At 41.6% G+C, this 17,217-nt stretch overlaps 1 protein-coding gene across 1 annotated transcript; it reads left to right on the top strand.

Moving 5' to 3' along the window:
• Positions 1-15,754: 15,754 nt before the first annotated feature.
• LOC150086792 (uncharacterized) lies at positions 15,755-16,657 on the top strand. The gene has a single exon (XM_090372267.1). It carries the CDS (start codon positions 15,755-15,757, stop codon positions 16,655-16,657), a length of 903 nt encoding a protein of 300 aa, XP_090228393.1.
• The last annotated feature ends 560 nt before the right edge of the window (positions 16,658-17,217 follow it).

Below are 17,217 nucleotides of genomic sequence, written 5' to 3'. Positions count from 1 at the left end.
CTACCCAACAAGCCTGGTCAGCAGGAGCAGTCCATGACAGATACGAAGAGTCACTGTCAGTGTCATCCTGAAAATGGCACGAGAGTGCTAAGTACTTAAAGAGGCTTATAATTTCCAGTTAGCGGTTTCCCTTTTCTTTTAAAGGCGTTGTTCTTATCTTCTGTCTGCAGACGTTTCCTTTTAGCTAATAGGTCCTGTAGGTAAACTGAGAGAAGGGACGCAATTGCTGCTCATTAATTAGGTGTTCATAACCTCGCGGTATTTCTGGATTCTCGTGAAGATTGACCTTATGTCTTCATAGAGCAATTACGAAGCAACTTTCATCGAGCCTAAAGACGTAGCGAGGATCCTGTACGGTACCCATTGAGCGACTTTGTCGTTGATTGAACCATGGCCCGTGAATGTAGCGTATAGAACCGGACTAAACCCTTCAGGAGGCTTGGGATAGAGCTGGGCAACAAATATTTTGGTAATGGGGGCCATTGGTTGCCTCTGTCATTCTGTTTTGCCATATTTGGAGTTGGTTTACTATTCTTTCTCGTTACTGTTTGGCATTTTCGGTTAGGTCACAGTGGTATAGTGTTTTATGAAAGGCGCCATCTGTCGTTTCCCACATATGCACCATGGTGCTTTGTGAAGAAGAACAGAATCTCTGTGAAAGCCAGAAAAAAGTGTAATGTCTGGTTTGTGTCGGAGCAGCGTTATGTTTTGTTGTTGTGTCGGAGCAGCGTTATGTTTTGTTGTTGTGTCGGAGCAGCGTTATGTTTTGTTGTTGTGTCTCTGGCTGCTTGGCCGCAGAGCCCCTAGTGAGACCCCACGTTACCCGCTACCACCACTGGGAGGTGAGCCAGGCTGCCCATTATACTCTGGCTGACCTTTTCCAGGATTGCCTGAGCTTCCTGACAGAGGCCAAGTTAAAAAAAAAAAAAAAGGGGTAACCATAGAACAGGGGTACAGGTTAGAAGGAAGAGAAAGAGGGGAAAGGATGGCGGACTAAAGTTGAGGAGCAGTCCGCAATTTGTGAGGTGAAAATCGGGGTCTGGGAGTGGAAGTTAAAGTAGCAGGGGACAGGTGCCTCTGTATCCCGCACTCAGGAGTTCTCCAGAGTGCCAGTAATTCCGCACCAAAACGGTGCCGGCTAATCCTACCCTATAAGGGTTTTGCAGCAGTATCCCGCACTTTATGAATGTCAGCAGTCCCGCTCCAAAATGATGCCAGCGGTGTTTCTACTCTTAAAGGATTAGCAAATTGTCAGGGCAGCATCCTCTAGCAGAGAAGGATCTAACCCCCGCCAGTCTGATTCAGGCCTTGGGCAGCATGATTCAATGTTGTTCTCATTTCAGCAACCTTGGCTCGCCTCAGTGTGAAGATTTCCTGCGCATACACAGTCAGTGCCCTGTACGTGTTTTCATCGAGCAGCAGCGAGGACTCTTGGTTACGTGGTTACCTTTGAATTGCGGTAACAAATTTGATTCTACTGTTGTCATAGGCAGGGCACTCATACATGAGATGCCCCCAGGACTCTTCTTCTCCACAATGGCACCACGGGTCTCTTTCAATCCCTATAGCTGTGAGTTTCTCCACAGAAGGGGCCGTGTCCAGTGATAATAAACGTCATGTGCAGACCAGGCGAGAACCAGGGAGGGTGCTCTGGGTGAGTATGGTTTATAGTTGGGAGGAATCGCCTCGTGATGTCTCTTTTCTGCGTGGTTTCCCAGCTCTGTTGCCATATCGCTTGTAGGTGTTGGGTGATTCTTCTCTTCTCTATCTTGGGGTCATTTGCAAGATCCAGCTGGAGATTTACTATTTCAGCTGGTGCTCCTTTCCTATGGTGGTAATTTTGGTTAGGTCATAGTGTGCATAGTGTTGGGGGAAAGGCGCCTCCAGTGGTTTCCCACATCTGCACCATATGAACTCTGTGGAGACAAACAGTATCGCTGTGAAAGCCAGAAAAATATTTTGTGTTGTAAATGAAGTATTATGCTGGGTTCTGTTGAGTGTCCTGGCTTTTGGCCGCAGGGCCCCTGATGAGACCCCACATTGCCCGCACACACCACTAGGAGGTAGCCAGGCTGCCCATAATTCTCTGGATAGTCTCCTCCAGGTCGCCTGAGCTTCCTGGAAAGAGACCAAGTGAAAAAAAAAATAATAATAATAAAATAAAATAATAGGGTACAGGGAGTACAGGATGTACAGGAGAGGGTAAAGAAAAGGAGGTATAGACAGAGCGACGGAGGATGTAAGGGTAGGCATCATCCGCAGGTTGGGTGGGAATTCTCCCACCTAAGAGGAAGTGGAAGAAGAGGGCCCTCGAGAGGGTGGGAAGGCAATATCAAGAGACACACGGATGAAACAATTCAAGCTACCTGAGTGTCAAGTTCAGTAGCTAGAAGTGGTCACAATCTAGGTGAAGATGTTCACTATATGAGAAAAGGGTGTTGATCAATGTGCATCAGTTCCAGGACGTTGTACCAGTGATCTTCTTCTTCTGGTGAAGAGATCATGGGCGAAGGCAGAAAAAGCGTGGTACTGGTCTTCCTCATTGATCAGAAAATGTTCATTTCCTCGAGGCAAGGCATGTATTTTTGATATGAACAACGTTCGCAGGTCCTCGTAGAGCGGGCAAACATAGAATAGGTGATCCCAGTCTTCGTTTTCACCACAAAGACAGCGAGGGCAATCCACGATGTTCGTAGAGGCAAGTTTGTGATTTATGGATCCATGGCCTGTAATCAGGAAAGAGTGTAGAGTGTAGAGTGTGTTTAGTGTCAAACGGCACCAGGGGTTTCCCCCATCTCCGCGTGTTTGCATTGTATTGTTTGCGTGTATACATTGTGGGTGTGAAACAGAACACTGTCAATGCCAGAGGTTTAAAAGTGTATGGATTTTGTACATGTGTAGTGTCGTGTACCGTTGTTCCCCCACACCGGGTGGAAAAGGCCCGGGTTCGAATCCCGTCGATGACGGGAGGTACTTTAGTGGGCTTTTTTCACTCCGTGGCTGAGTTAGTCGGTCTCAGGCGTAGATAGCAAGGTTTTTTCCCTCAGAAACTGGGGTTTTTTCGTCCAGCAAAACAGGCAAATCGACCCGAGAACACACGCAATTTACAGACACGAATACGGGTTAATGTATTTAATTACGGGCAACCCTAAAATTATAATTTGATTTGTACCGTTGTTCCTCTCGTCATTTAGCCGCTTGGCCCCTAATGGGACCCAACGTTGTCCACACTCTGCCTCGTGGAGGCAGACCAGGTACACCAGTATTATAGTTATTTACTCTGGCAGGTCCTGCCACCTAATTTCCTGAGATTTCAGTGGCTAGGACCTTAAAAAAATAAATAAATAAAATAAAAAAATAAATAATAAATAATTAATAATAATAATAAAAAAAAAACGTTATAGCTATGGGTCAGCCAAAAAGAAGTACTATTTATGGAAATAAATGTTGTTAAGTTTTTGGGTGTAGGGCTCAAGCAATTTAACAATGGTTCAGACACTAGTAATTATAATTAAAAGAGAGAGAGAGGGGTGGGGAGACTGAAGGCTGGGGGAAAGACAGAAATAAGGGGTCCATAGAGAAAATGACCCCCAAATCAGTGGAGCAGGCCCATGCCCCACCAGAGGGAAGAGAGGGGCGGCGAGGGGAGGACGAGACCAGAAGTCAACTCCCCCTCCCGCCCGGGGAATGGAGGCCCTTTGTCTCCATTCCCCGAGCGGGAGGGGGAAATAGTGGAATAATGGAAATAATATATAGTACACAACAAATTTGCAATTATTGATAGAATACGTTGAATGGCTGTTTGAATAGGTTCAATGACTAGCAGTAGCAGTCAACATACCAAAACCACAACCAACAGTACATTGCCTGCAAAGTTTAGAGACATACAGTAGCTTTAAAAATAATTTGGAAGCTTAACTAATCGAATAACAACTGTCCAAACGGACAGCTGACGGCTTCCATAAGATGGGGTATTAGTTTTTCAGTGAAGAATCGCAGATAGTATAGATAAGGTCACTTTAAATATAGTACTCAAAAAGAAAAAGAGAAAAAATAATAATAAAAGGCAAAAGCTGCAGAAAGTAAATAGTAACAGAGACAGCGTACTAATGACTTTAAATTAAGATAACTGATGTAAATTTACAGCAAACAAAAGTTGGGCGTAATCCACGATTTCAAACAGCTAATAAAATCGGTGTATAAAAGTAGTTTTATCGGTGTATGATAAATTAAAAGATAATTAATAGCGTAATGTTATACGAATAATAAAACGATGTGAATAATTAATAGCGTAATGTTATACGAATAATAAAACGATGTGAAAAACCAGACAGCAGATAACGAAGCTAATTACCACAGTTTAAAAATGCTACCCAGGATAGAGCTATAAAAAATCAAAAGCCGTCCTCAGAAACTGGTGATCGAGGCATTAGAATGCCTAAATTAGTTATAAACGGATGATCTTAATTAAATTATAAACGGATAAATCAGGTTTTAGGATGCCCGAATTTTAATCATAAACAGATGATAAAGGCCTAAGAATCTTCACGAAAGGTTTGCGTTTTGCAACTTCTGTTCATACACTGCTTATGGAGGGCAATTTGAATAGACTTGCATACATTAATGACATTGGAGGGGAACGTGAGCGAAACTGAAGTAAGGTTCTGTAATTCGCAGCGACAGTTGGTTGGTGCAGAATTGTGATTTCCTCTTCCCCACCTGGAGCACACGTTGATGGTGCTCACATCTGGGGAGTCCAGCCGATTCTGATTATGGCATAAATAGTTTAAGCTAGATCCTTCAGTCTTCACCATTCTTGTTTAGCGGTGATACAATTCTCCAGCAGTCACCTGTGGGATATATGCGTATGTCTCCTATTTGCAGGTGGTTCCCTGTCTTCTCCAACAAATATTGCAGCAACCTCCATTTTGGATGTAGGTGCATTATATCGTCTCTTATTATTTTTTTATTATTATCATCATTTTATTTCTCTTAGGAGAACACCCGGTTACGGCCACTGGCTAGAGGGTGATCATATATATACAACTATGTTACAAAATATACATCTATGTTACAATTATAAAATACATGAAATACAAAATATCCGATTTATAAGTACACTTTATCTGGAATATAGAATATTTCAGTTATTAATTACTCGAAAAGGCTTTTACTACTGTAAACTGGTAAGAACATAATACCGTGACAATTGAAGCATACCTTCTGCTTAAACACACACAAGTGGGAGTTTCACCATATTTACATAAACACAAATATTTACAGCCAAATAACGTACAGCATATGAAACAACAGGAATGACCGCGATACAGCAAAATGATTGAATGTGCTACTCAAAGATTCTTTGAGCATGTGCTACTCAAAGATTCTTTGAGTAGCACATGCTCAAATTTAGAAGCGCGTATTTCTGCTTAAGTTAAAACTTCATTTTTAGAGGAAATACGTACAGATTTTGGTATCGAGCGTTTCGTGGATTTCAGTTTTTCGTATTCAGTACAATATTATTTATGATTGTCCTTTTCGATACTGAATTGAAAAAGCCTGGATTCGAATCAAGCAGACACAAAAGAATTTTCGTACAATGACGGAGTTTGTTTAGGGCGGCACAGTTCCCGGAAACGCTGGTTCTTCAACCAACGAAACAGGATGGTTTGCTGTTGGTGCATGTTTAGCACGTCACTGGGACATCAGTGCATTGAGTCTATATCAGAGTGTATTTGTAGGTCTGTTTATCTATTTTCTGGAAAATAAACCGAATTTATGAGAGCGATGGGAGGGCTTACACGATACTGGCAAATTCAGCCGCGATGCAGTCAACAAGGGCAAATGCAAAATAGTACACGAAATTCAAGTAGGAAAAAGAAAGCTAAAAATAAACGTTTTATTATCTAGGAAAACTGAAAGCATCAGTAATACGTTGACATTTTGTGAATACAGATTTGTATTGCACACGTAGTTGTAGAGTACGCCTTCTAAAGAGCAGAACGGTGAACATCCCAGCAGTTAACAGATGTCAAATCCGGCCCTGACTCCAGAACTTCCATTTCAATTGACGATGCGTGCAAGTAAAAAGAAACTTGCTGGGCTGTGTTCAATTCCACAATGCAGCCAGAGTACGGGCCATTTGGGAGGTAAGAAAATATCCTTCAATTCATTGAACTCTGTTACTGCAATCCGGGAAAGAAATTAAGAATGAAAATATCCTGTTGGAAGGGTTCTTCGTGCCATATCGCTCGACAAAGTTCAGCAGGAAAGCAGATATAACTGTAGCTTCGATTACAGAGTATTCGGGAAGCATTAATCATGTGCTGCCATCTGCATTTTAGAAAGCAAACCATTATTTTTATTATTAATCGAGATTCTAGAATCTAGCGTATAGTACAAGAGTGCCCGTTCGCCGCATTAACAGGACTTAACGACGTTTCTTATAATTCTAAAGTTTATCGAGAGTACGGGGCCACATTTACATTTTCTGTTTTCCTGCTACCGTTTTTTTATTTTCAGGCTACATATAAAAAGAGCAAATTCCCAACACTTTTATGTGCAACAATTCTATGTCAGTGATTTATTTTTTAGATTTTATTAAAACTATAAAGATATGACTTACTTTTGGTTTTTTTAAAAAATATCTTACTTTTGTTTGTTAAAAAAAATCTTACTTTTCTATCTATAGGATCAATCTTTTCTATTTTATAAAAAAATATATTTTATATATACAATATATGGGATCAATCTTTCAAAACGACGGATCGTCCCAAGCAGAGATCAATAAAATAAAATAAATAAATTTTCTGTTTATACTCCGGGACGACCAAAGGAGTTCACAAGATAGATAGAATACAAGAAAATGCACCGTATTCAGTAGTCACGGGCTTGAACCCCTGTTACTCAAGACACGTCTACTTATACACCCGCGCGCCTGACCACAAGGCTACGGAGGCCTTGTGGGCAGGCGCGCAATAAGAGAATTACAGACGGCAGAATGGTTATCGGCCTGTTAAATTCATTCCGTTCTATGGCGCAGAAATATTCGAAACAAAACCAAGAAACATATTTCAAATGATAGTACAAAGTCTTTTATTATATGGAGCTGACACCTGGACTTTGAACAGGAGAGGGGAAAACAAATTGCTCTCCACAGAATTGGATTTTTGGAGATGCTCAGCAAGAACTTTAGGAGAGACAGAAAAAGAAAAAAGAATGAAGACGAGAGAGAGAGAGAGAGAATGGAAGTGGAAAAGGATATAATTGCTAAAATCGAAGAGAAGCGTTTAAAATGGTATGGACATCTAAATCGCATGCAAGAAACCAGATATCCAAAGGCAATCCTGGGATGGGAATCAACAGGAAGAAGGAGAAGAGGAAGACCTAGGAGGACACGGATAGATGGAGTAGGGGAGTGCATGACAGTGCAAATCTAACTGACCAAGACATCTTGAACCACACTTTATGGCGAGAAAAAATTAACACCAAAACTTGACTTGTAGGCTGAGTATTTCCATTGCAATTGGAAATACTCCTCTCTATAAAAAAAAAAAAAAAAAACAACAACTTACTTTTGCTTTTAAATGCTTATTTTAGAAAATTTATAACCTGACAAGGATCACTCGCTGCTTTTCAATATTAAGTGAATAAATAAATATAATGATACACCTAAAATTGAAATATTCTAAAATTTTATTAAGCACAATACACAATTCACAATTGCATCGTGAACAAAACATTTAAAGAGAATTTTTTTTTTGATAATTAACAAAATTTAAAATGCTGTTTAAGTTCACTTTCTGCGCGAGCCTTATAAAAATAATTCGCAGACCATATCGAGCCTGCGGGCCGTAGGTTGGACACCTCTACCTCAGGGGCTCACATCAGGTGGGTATGGGTTTGGTACACCCAGGGTCCTGTGCTGGATATCATCATCCTTCTCTTTCTTGGTGATTCCCTATCTACTTTTACTCTCTCTCTCTCTCTCTCTCTCTCTCAGGATAACTGAGAATTTTTTTTTTGGGCTACTGCAGCAAAAGCCTTAAGATTCTTTGCACCATATGGCTAAATATAATAATAATAATAATAATAATAATAATAATAATAATAACTATGGGGCTTTGCTCGCCAACCCCCGCGCACGCTTTTCTACGTAAAATGTAGAGGTATGACGGAGTAAGTCGATCTTTACTATGTACGCCTGTCAAGACGCACTGATCGATATCTAATCAGGAAATAATCTGTGTAATTATTAGGAATGCATTTGTACTGCGCAGCATTCAATCACTATGTAATTATTTACATGCGTTTCCATAGGTCACTTAGGAAAGGCCTTTTGCTTCGGGTTCCATAATACATGAGGAATATTGTTGCATCCGAAAGAGCAGGACTAAAATATTTACAAAATACTAAACTATTTGCAAATATACAAACTATATCGGGATGATGGGTGTCTTCATCAGCTGACATTAATTATACAAAAGCGTTACAATGGAACATCAAATCCTGCCGCATCTAGTACTTCTATAGGCCCCAGGCGAAAATATTCATCTTGGGACCCTCACAAAATATGAATTTGTCTATAACGTCCGATGTTTTTATATGTTTTAGTACATCTTGTTCTATTCACATAATGGCCACTCCATTACTTCTTTCTTGGCCAACTGTTGCTCGTGAATATGTTTTAATGATTTTGAGTCTTGAAAACTCCTCTCTCCAGACGCAACCGTGACCTGGCAATGTTAACGATATCCGAAAGAGAAATGGCAACGTTGGAATATAATTTAAATAATTCAACTAACAAATAAATGTCAATAGTTCTAAGCAACCAATTTTTCTTTTCCTTTTAAAACACGTTGCAAGATTGGATTTCTTGACGTAACTCTTTGGCATTGATGTCACTGCTCCCATCTTCGCCGATGAGAATTCCTTCAAGGTGTTGACAATTTCGTTTGTATCGCACTTTCCAATAAATTCATGAGGTTTTCTGAATTTAGAATAAGATGAAAACCCGAGGATATTTAATTCATCTGATCAAATCTGAAAATTCCGCTTCAAACGTTTGAAAATTCTGTTTTGGTTGGATCAGTAGAGCGTTCATCTGATGAAGTTTCATAAGCTGCGTCTGGAGAGAGGAGTTTTCGAGACAAATAGTGAACTCGCGCTTTTTTTCTAGAACCTCACGCCTCTGGTAACACTGAGGGTACTTCCAACTCGGTTGCAATGACTATAGCTTCACCAATGCACAATTTAAATCCTGATGTTCTAAAATTGCACCACTTTGCATCGGCTTTACTTTATTCGTAATACTCAATGTTTCCTGCCAAACAACTACATTTATAATAAATTTAAAATAAGTAATTTCTGTTAGCAAACCTCATATTTCTGACTGCAATTTTGCATCTTATCCTTTGGCCTGTTCCTTGATTTCATTTAATGCAGTCTCGTAACTGATATCGTTACTTTCAGAGCAAAGCAAACAGTTTTAAATGTGAATCTGCATTATTGTGGGTTTTTGTTGCATTAAAACTAAGTTTAAATTATAAAAATAGGCAAAAATTAATTTCTTTTACGTCTGATTATAAAAAAAATTAATTTACTGCAATATAAATAAGGTAATATCGAATTTTTTTGTATAATTAAAGCATTATATTAAAAAGCAATCTGTTTTTATATTTCAAAAAATTAAAATATCATCGGAATTCGGGCCCCCTGCATTCCCAGGCCCCGGGGAGGCCGCTCGGTCTGTTCGTATCTAGATACGGCACTGGATGCAAATCAATGAACACAACATCAGCATTATGTTCAAGACTACTCCTAGAATTCCCAGCCACTATAATTGTTAAATCAACAGAAAAAGCTGTTGTCCTACAGCTAGAAAAAGAGCGAGCTAAGCAATTCTGCAAAAGAAGGTTCCACATGAAAGTAGTTGTAGTAGTAGTAGTAGTGGCATGTGATGCAAGAAAGCAAGTGTATGAGCTTATGCAGCCTTAACCCCAAAAAAAAAAAAAAAAAACACACCATTCCCTCCAAATGCCTGTCCAGTTCCTCCTTAAATTTATTCAACCTATCAACTTCCACAACGACAGATGGAAGTTTGTTCCAGCAATTAATCACCCTCTGGCTAAAGGCAAATTTCCGCACATCTAATCTACATCTATATACCTCAATCAGATCACCGCGCAGGTGCCTAGTCTCCAGCCACTGCAATTTGCAGAACTTAAGCCTCTCTTGGTAAGAGGATCCCTTCATTCCCCTCACCAATCTTGTTGCCCTTCACTGTACACGCTCAAGTAAATCTACATCCTTCCTAAAATGAGGCCTCCAGACCTGTACGCAGTACTCAAGGCGTGGCCTGACCATTGCCTTATACAGAGGGACAATCACCTCCTTTTCCCTGCTAGCAAAATTCTTGTATATCATTGACAAAACCCAATGACCTGCCCTGGCAGCCTGTCTGCATTGCTCAGAAACCTTCATATCTGACTGCACAATTACTCCCAGATCTTTTTCATTTTCTACCACCTTCAGTGTAGTACCACACAGTTGGTACGTTTCTCTGGGGTTACTTCTACCCATATGCAGTACTTTGCATTTGTCAAGGTTAAACTTCAGTTGCCACTTCTTAGCCCATCTGCCCAAATTATCTAGATTCTGTTGCAGTAGCACACTGCCATTACTGTCATTAACAACCCTGCCAACCTTTGTATCATCTGCAAACTTCGACACTAAGCCTGATATACCTTCATCAATATCATTGATAAATATACAAAACAACAGTGGATCCAACACCGAACCCTGTGGGACTCCACTAATAACATTAGTCCACGAAGACTCCTTGCAGAGAACCATCTTGCGATGTATAGTTAGGTCATGGAGGGCTGTCTCGACGGAAGCTCTGAAGGTACTGGCCGCAACATTACCTTTAGACTTGCAGATTACTTGTAGAGGATTTTTATACAGACCGAAAAACCAGATTGAGACCGAATTTCAGGGAATCGCCATCAACCTTCAAGATGATGCTAAAAGAGAAAGAAGGAGAATGTGGAACGAGTTAGTTAACAACTGGCAGTCTCGATGGGATACAGCTCCCGTTGGTGCAACAACGAGAAAATTTATTCCACAAGTTTGATTTCTCTTAGGTAAACGTGTTCGATTTTGGTTATGGATGGACATATTCATGTCCTACCTGTTGACAGGACATGGATCGCTGAACTAGAGTCTTTTTAGATTCAAATTATCACAAACAGACCTGTTCGTCCGGATCACCAGAAAGTTGGGCTCACATCTTGTTTCATTTCTCCCTCTATGATGATCTCAGACTTCCTCTTCAAGCACTTACTAATTTTAAACCAGGACAGGAGTCGTCTCAGGTTCAAAGCTCGGAGTCATATCTGATTCTTCAGGCTTTCGCTCACGGTGTATTTCTTCGAAGACGTTCAGTTTCGACAGATCTCAACAGGATACAGCACAATGGCCCTGTTCATGCATAACTGGTTAGATCTCCTCTAATAATTGTTGAATATGTAAACTGAAATCTTCAAGAAGTGTAATTTTTCCTCTGGATTGTGTGCGCAGACAAAATCAAGTGGTTTTTTTTTTTTTTTGTATCATCTTCACCGGTGTTTTTTTTTTTTTTTTTTTTTTTTAGCAGCACCACTACCTTCTTTCTTTCTATTTTTATTTATTTATTTATTTAATTATATCTTATTTTTATTATACATATTTTATTTTCTTCTACTTCATTCATAATTTATTATTTCATTTTTTACTAATTTATTTTCCCTATCCAGCACCCCTTTCTTCTTCCCTCTGGAATGGCTACTCCAGAGGATCCTGGTCTACCTTCTGGCCATAACAACAGGTGGGTCAGAGTCTCTTTTGAGACTGTACGTGCTTTACATGGACTGGCCCACCTTCTCGTGGTGTGGACGAGTACCCAGAATCATCTGTCCATGTGACTGATGCTTCTGGGTAGCCAAGAGGGCCAGGATGGAATAACAGAACAAATAATACACACAAACCTGCACCAATCACATTTCTGGCCCTTTTATAGTGCTACTGTTCTTCACAGAGATACGAGGCGGAGTTGAACTGATGTTGAACCGCCCTTTTCATATACACCGATGAGCCAAAATATTATGACCACCTACCTAATATGAAGTTGGTCCTTCACGTGCAGCCAAAAACAGCTCGTTTTTGGCGAGGCATTGACCCTACAAAATTTCTAAATGTGTCTTGTGGTATCGACACGTAACCAGCAGATCTTTTAACTCCTGTAAGGTCTGTGGTTGACACGCGCAGATCGGAGTTGCTGTCCCAACACAAACCAGAGATGCTCGATGGGATTGATGTCTGAGGAATTTGGAGGCCAGGGCATTCAATACCTGTAAGTCTTCCTCACGTTCCGAGAACCAGTCTCTAACAATCCGGGAGGTGTGGCATGGTGCATTACCCTGCTGAAAGACAGCACTGCCAGAGGTGTACCTGGTCAGCAATGATGTTTAGGTAGGTGATAGACGTCAAAGTGTTGTAACATGGATGACTGGACCCAGGGTATCCCAGCAGAACATCGCCCAAAGCATGACACCGCCACCACCAGCTTATTTTCGTCCCATGGTGCATTAAGGTGCCTCACTTCCCCAGGTAAACGACGCACACGTACCCGGCCGTCCACATGGTGCAACAGGAAACGTGATTCGTTGGACCAGACGACCTTCTTCCAATCACTGAAAGTCCAGTTTCGATGCTCGCTTTCCCATTGTAGGCACTGTCACCAGTGAATCGTAATTAGCATGGGCACTCGGAGTGGCTAGAAGCAACGCAGCCCCATTATCAGCTGGGTTCGATGTACTGTGTGTTGTGACATGTTTCCCTTGACCAGAATTACAATTACCGGCTAGTTGCCCCACAGTCGCCCTTCTTGATGCCACATACCATTCGGGAGAGCCTTGATTATTCCCTTATATAAGGCAATGGTCAGGCCACACCTGGAGTACTGTATACAGGTCTGGAGGCCTCATTTCAAGAAGGATGTAAGAGCTGCTGGAACGAGTACAGAGAAGGGCAACAAGATTAGTGAATGGAACAAAGGGGTGCTCTTACGAAGAAAGGCTTAAGCTTTGCAAATTACAGTGTCTGGAGACTAGGCACCTGCGAGGTGATCTAATTTAAGTGTACAAGGCCTTGAATGGTTCGAGCATGCTCAATGCTGATGGGATTCTTCCTCTTGCTCAGAATAATCACCTGAGAGGGCATAAATTCAAATTGAGGAAAGACATGTAGGATTGACGTGCGGAAATTTGCCTTTAGCCAGCGGGTGGTTGGTTGGTGGAACAGACTTCCATCCCTTTTCGTGGAAGTTGATAGCCTAAATAAGTTTAAGGCTCAGCTGAACAGGTATTTTGAATGAACAGAGCGGTGAAGTGGAAGTGGTTTTTTTTTTTTTTTTTTTTTTTTTTTTGGCTGATGCTGCATAAGCTTGCTTTCTTGCATCAAATGCCTCTACTAATGATAATGCTAATGCTAATGCTAATTAGCATGGGCACTCGGAGTGGCTAGAAGCAACGCAGCCCCATTTTCAGCAGGGTTCGATGTACTGTGTGTTGTGACATGTTACTCCCGTCACCAGAATTACAATTACCGGCTAGTTGCCCCACAGTCGCCCTTCTTGATGCCACATACCATCCGGGAGAGCCTTCGGTCACCTCGAGCATCGATGAGCCGTGGTCGTCCAACACCTCGCCTGTGGGTTTTTCCCTCCTCAGACCATTTTTGGTAGGTACTAACCACCGCTGACCGTAAGAATTCCACCAGCCGTGCTCTGACCCAGTCGTGTGGCCATTACAATTTGGCCTTTGGCAAACTCGCTTAAGTTCGCTGCCTTCCCATCTGAAGAAGAAGAGTAACACTGATTAACAGAGCTCAGTATCAGGTGTTTTTCATACCATGCCCTGACCCGCGCACGCGCCGTAGTTCACCTGCAGTTGCTTCGATTTGCACAACGACTCGCTGGTCATAATGTTTTGTCTCGTCGGTGTACACATGCCCACACATGACCGCACGTACACTCGCACGCTGGTTGCACGTGTGGGTTGTGTGGCCAAAGCGAAGGCACCCGTAACACTTCGGTATTGCAACATGCTCCTTATATCGTTGGCATCCCCAACTCGCAAATATTCTATTCTGATTCTCGATGACTCGCTAAGCCCGAGGGATAGATCTACCACCCAGTTAACATTGGAAGGGGACTTTGCTTTGGTGTGGTACTTAGGTGTCATGTCTGCAGAAGGGTCATCCTCTGGGAAGTGAGTGTTTTCGTAATCTCACCCACTTTTTCCTCTATCTGCTTCCTTTAATCCAACTCACCAAGTCATCAGTATATGCACAGGGTTCTGAGTCACCCCACTTTTGATTAACTAACTTGTCTATCACGTAGTTTTGCAAAAGTGAAGACCAATACAATCTATTAATCTCATAATATGACGCTACAATAATCTTTCTCTCACTCATTCCAAAGGACAAAAAAAATTATGATATTAGGGTATCCCCGTAAATGATTACATCTTTTCTCTGTAAATTGCGTGTTTTCTCCGGTCGATTTGCCTGTTTTGCCGGACTAAAAACACCCACTCTCTGGGGAAAGCCTTGCTATCTACGCCTGAGACCGACTAACTCAGCCACGGAGTGAAAAAAGCCCATTAAAGTTCCTCGCGTCATCGATGGGATTCGAACCCGGAACTTTTCCACCCAGCGTGGAGAGGACGGTGACGATACCGTGCAGACCATTGGAAAGGACAGTGAAAGAGAGTAAAAAGATAAAATGACAGCGCATCGTTCCTTGGCTCAATGATATCCCCGAGGAGCTTCTTATTCTTCATCACAGCTAAGAAGCACCAAGTTAGTTATTTGACCCAATCCACTCACACCTTGTTCGATGCAGATAAAGTTCACCGCTCGTTTAGTAAACTTTGCTTTCGTATCGAAATGTACTTTTGTGTTTTTTCTTTTTTGTCTTTCCGTTCTTTTGAGTCCATTAAAGTTTTTTCGAGAGGAAAACCGAAATGAAGTTCATTTATATCGAGCGTGTCCAACCAGCGGCGCATTTCTTCCTATTGCGACGCTCCCTTCCACACAGACAGCTTTAAGTGTTTTGGGGATATTTAGAGAGGGGGAGGATTAATAACACTCACTGCTTCCTCAAAACTTAATGGCATTCCCACAGTATCATTTGAGTTTTGTGTTTAATTAAAGTTGTAAAAATTAACGTCAATCAAGAAAAACATCGCATCCCATTCAGAAAAATACATAATTAGTGGTGGTAAGGAAATATTCTTGCGACCCACAAGAACCCAAACAACCGTCACCATTTTGTCTGTTTTGGCCCATGGCCGAGAAAAAGGTTGGACGCCGCTATTTAATGCGTGGTCCTAGTGTACACTGGGATGGCAATAAACAATGAAAACTTGAACAATATCTATCATTGTTTAGTTTGCGAAAAAAAATGTTTTGTTTTAAGTAAGTTCAACGGATGAAGCTCACAAACACAGAGCATTGTCCTTTAAAACAATACATTCAGGTATTGTTTGTAACAGAGTGCCAAAGTATTGCGGATTTAAACTACGAACGGCCTGGTTGGTTTTTATTTTAGTGTTTGTCAAAACTCATATCAATCTTAGTTATACTGTGTACGAGAGTCTAGCAACAAAGTACAAGTGAATCGACGGCTGCAGAAAGCCCTTTAGCTGCATACATGGCAGAGAACTGTTTGCAAGATTTGGAATGTGAGCTGACGGTCGCGGAAGCCCAGTGTTTAAAGTCCGTAGAAGCTTCCTATAACATGTATTTTGAAAAAATCTTGGGGCGAGGAGGATTCGGTGTGGTTGTGAGCCTTAAAAAAGGAAAAAATATTCAAACCGCGTTAAAGATAGCCACCGATTGTGAAGAAAGTGAGCGAACCCTCTGGTTTACTTTGGATCATCCCAACATTCTGAAGCTACTGGATTATCAAACATATGAGTCTAATGAAGGTACACTTCACCTATTTTTCACCAACGTCTTGGTTAGCGATCTTAGAGCAGTCATTTTAGGAAAAGCGTTTCGGAAACAGAAAGACGTTATGTCGAAAATGAAAAGCATTTTCAAAGATGTTCTCAGCGGGTTAGAGTATATGCACTCCTGCGATATATGTCATCTGGATGTAAAAGCCGACAATCTGTTGTTGGATAAAGCAGGTAGAGTCCTCATAGCCGATTTCTCCGGAATCAGTAGAATATCTTCAGCCAACATAATTATAAGTCCCCACTACGTTCCTCCGGAAGCGCTCATATTCAGACAAGGAAACGGAATGGCGGCTGACCTGTGGCAATTCGGACTCCTGTGTGTCGATATGTTATTCCGTTACGAATTTACGATGCTTTACGGCCACGAAGAAACCCCTGATACCAAAACTGCATTGAACATTGTGAATAGCATAGCAGAGAAGTACTCCAGTCCACCCGCTTGGAGAACCCAATATCCCAAGATATCAATCAGCCACAATGAGATCAGAAGCACGTGGGACTTTGTATCACTTTTTGTGTGGGGCAACCCGAACGAGCGTGCCACAGCTTCCTATGGACTGTATTGCGGATATCTGCAGGGGACGGGTAAGTGACCTATTTCATTTGGCGCTAATTAACCTCTTCCAACTAATAAGGTTGATTTAATTTCAGTCTGAAAGTGCCTCGAACAATACTGCGCCGTAAGATACAGTATCGTTCGCGGCACTTGCCCACTTACTTAAAAAAATTCGCTTACATACCACCGGAGGCTTAAGTACACGCGCGCAAAAGCCGCCTTCACTGCTAGATTTGTTTGGTTGCGCAGTTGTTACGATCAGCGCCATTCCATACCGCGTGAAAATGGCAGAATCTCGTCGAAGAGGGCACGAATTCTTATGAGATGCTTTCACAAAGTTGCCACGTTAGTCATTATAGGTAGAGGGCGCTGTGATTTTTACGACGTTTGAGTTTAGAAATGGGCTTTGACTGCACCGCTATTCGCGACCCACACTCTTAGCGTTGGTTCTGAACTCGTCTTTTCTGCGCATGCGGTTTAATCCGTGCAAAATACCGCCCGTTTATATCGCCAAAGTTTTTGAACGATCTTTTATACTTTCTGTTCTGCAAAAGTTTAATCGCGGGGTGTCGTTGTCTGTTGTCGACTACACTCCTC

The sequence above is a fragment of the Mastigoproctus giganteus genome, chromosome 4 (assembly GCF_048544385.1).
Source record: "Mastigoproctus giganteus isolate SK-2022 chromosome 4, ASM4854438v1, whole genome shotgun sequence".
In the NCBI taxonomy this organism is placed as follows: Eukaryota; Metazoa; Arthropoda; class Arachnida; order Uropygi; family Thelyphonidae; genus Mastigoproctus; species Mastigoproctus giganteus.
The sequence above is the reverse complement of the archived record's forward strand: the minus strand, read 5'-3'. Positions and strand labels throughout refer to the sequence as shown.

Excerpts from the sequence above, each read along its gene's own strand:
- LOC150086792 (XM_090372267.1), top strand. The coding sequence starts at position 15,755 with ATGGCAGAGAACTGTTTGCAAGATTTGGAATGTGAGCTGACGGTCGCG.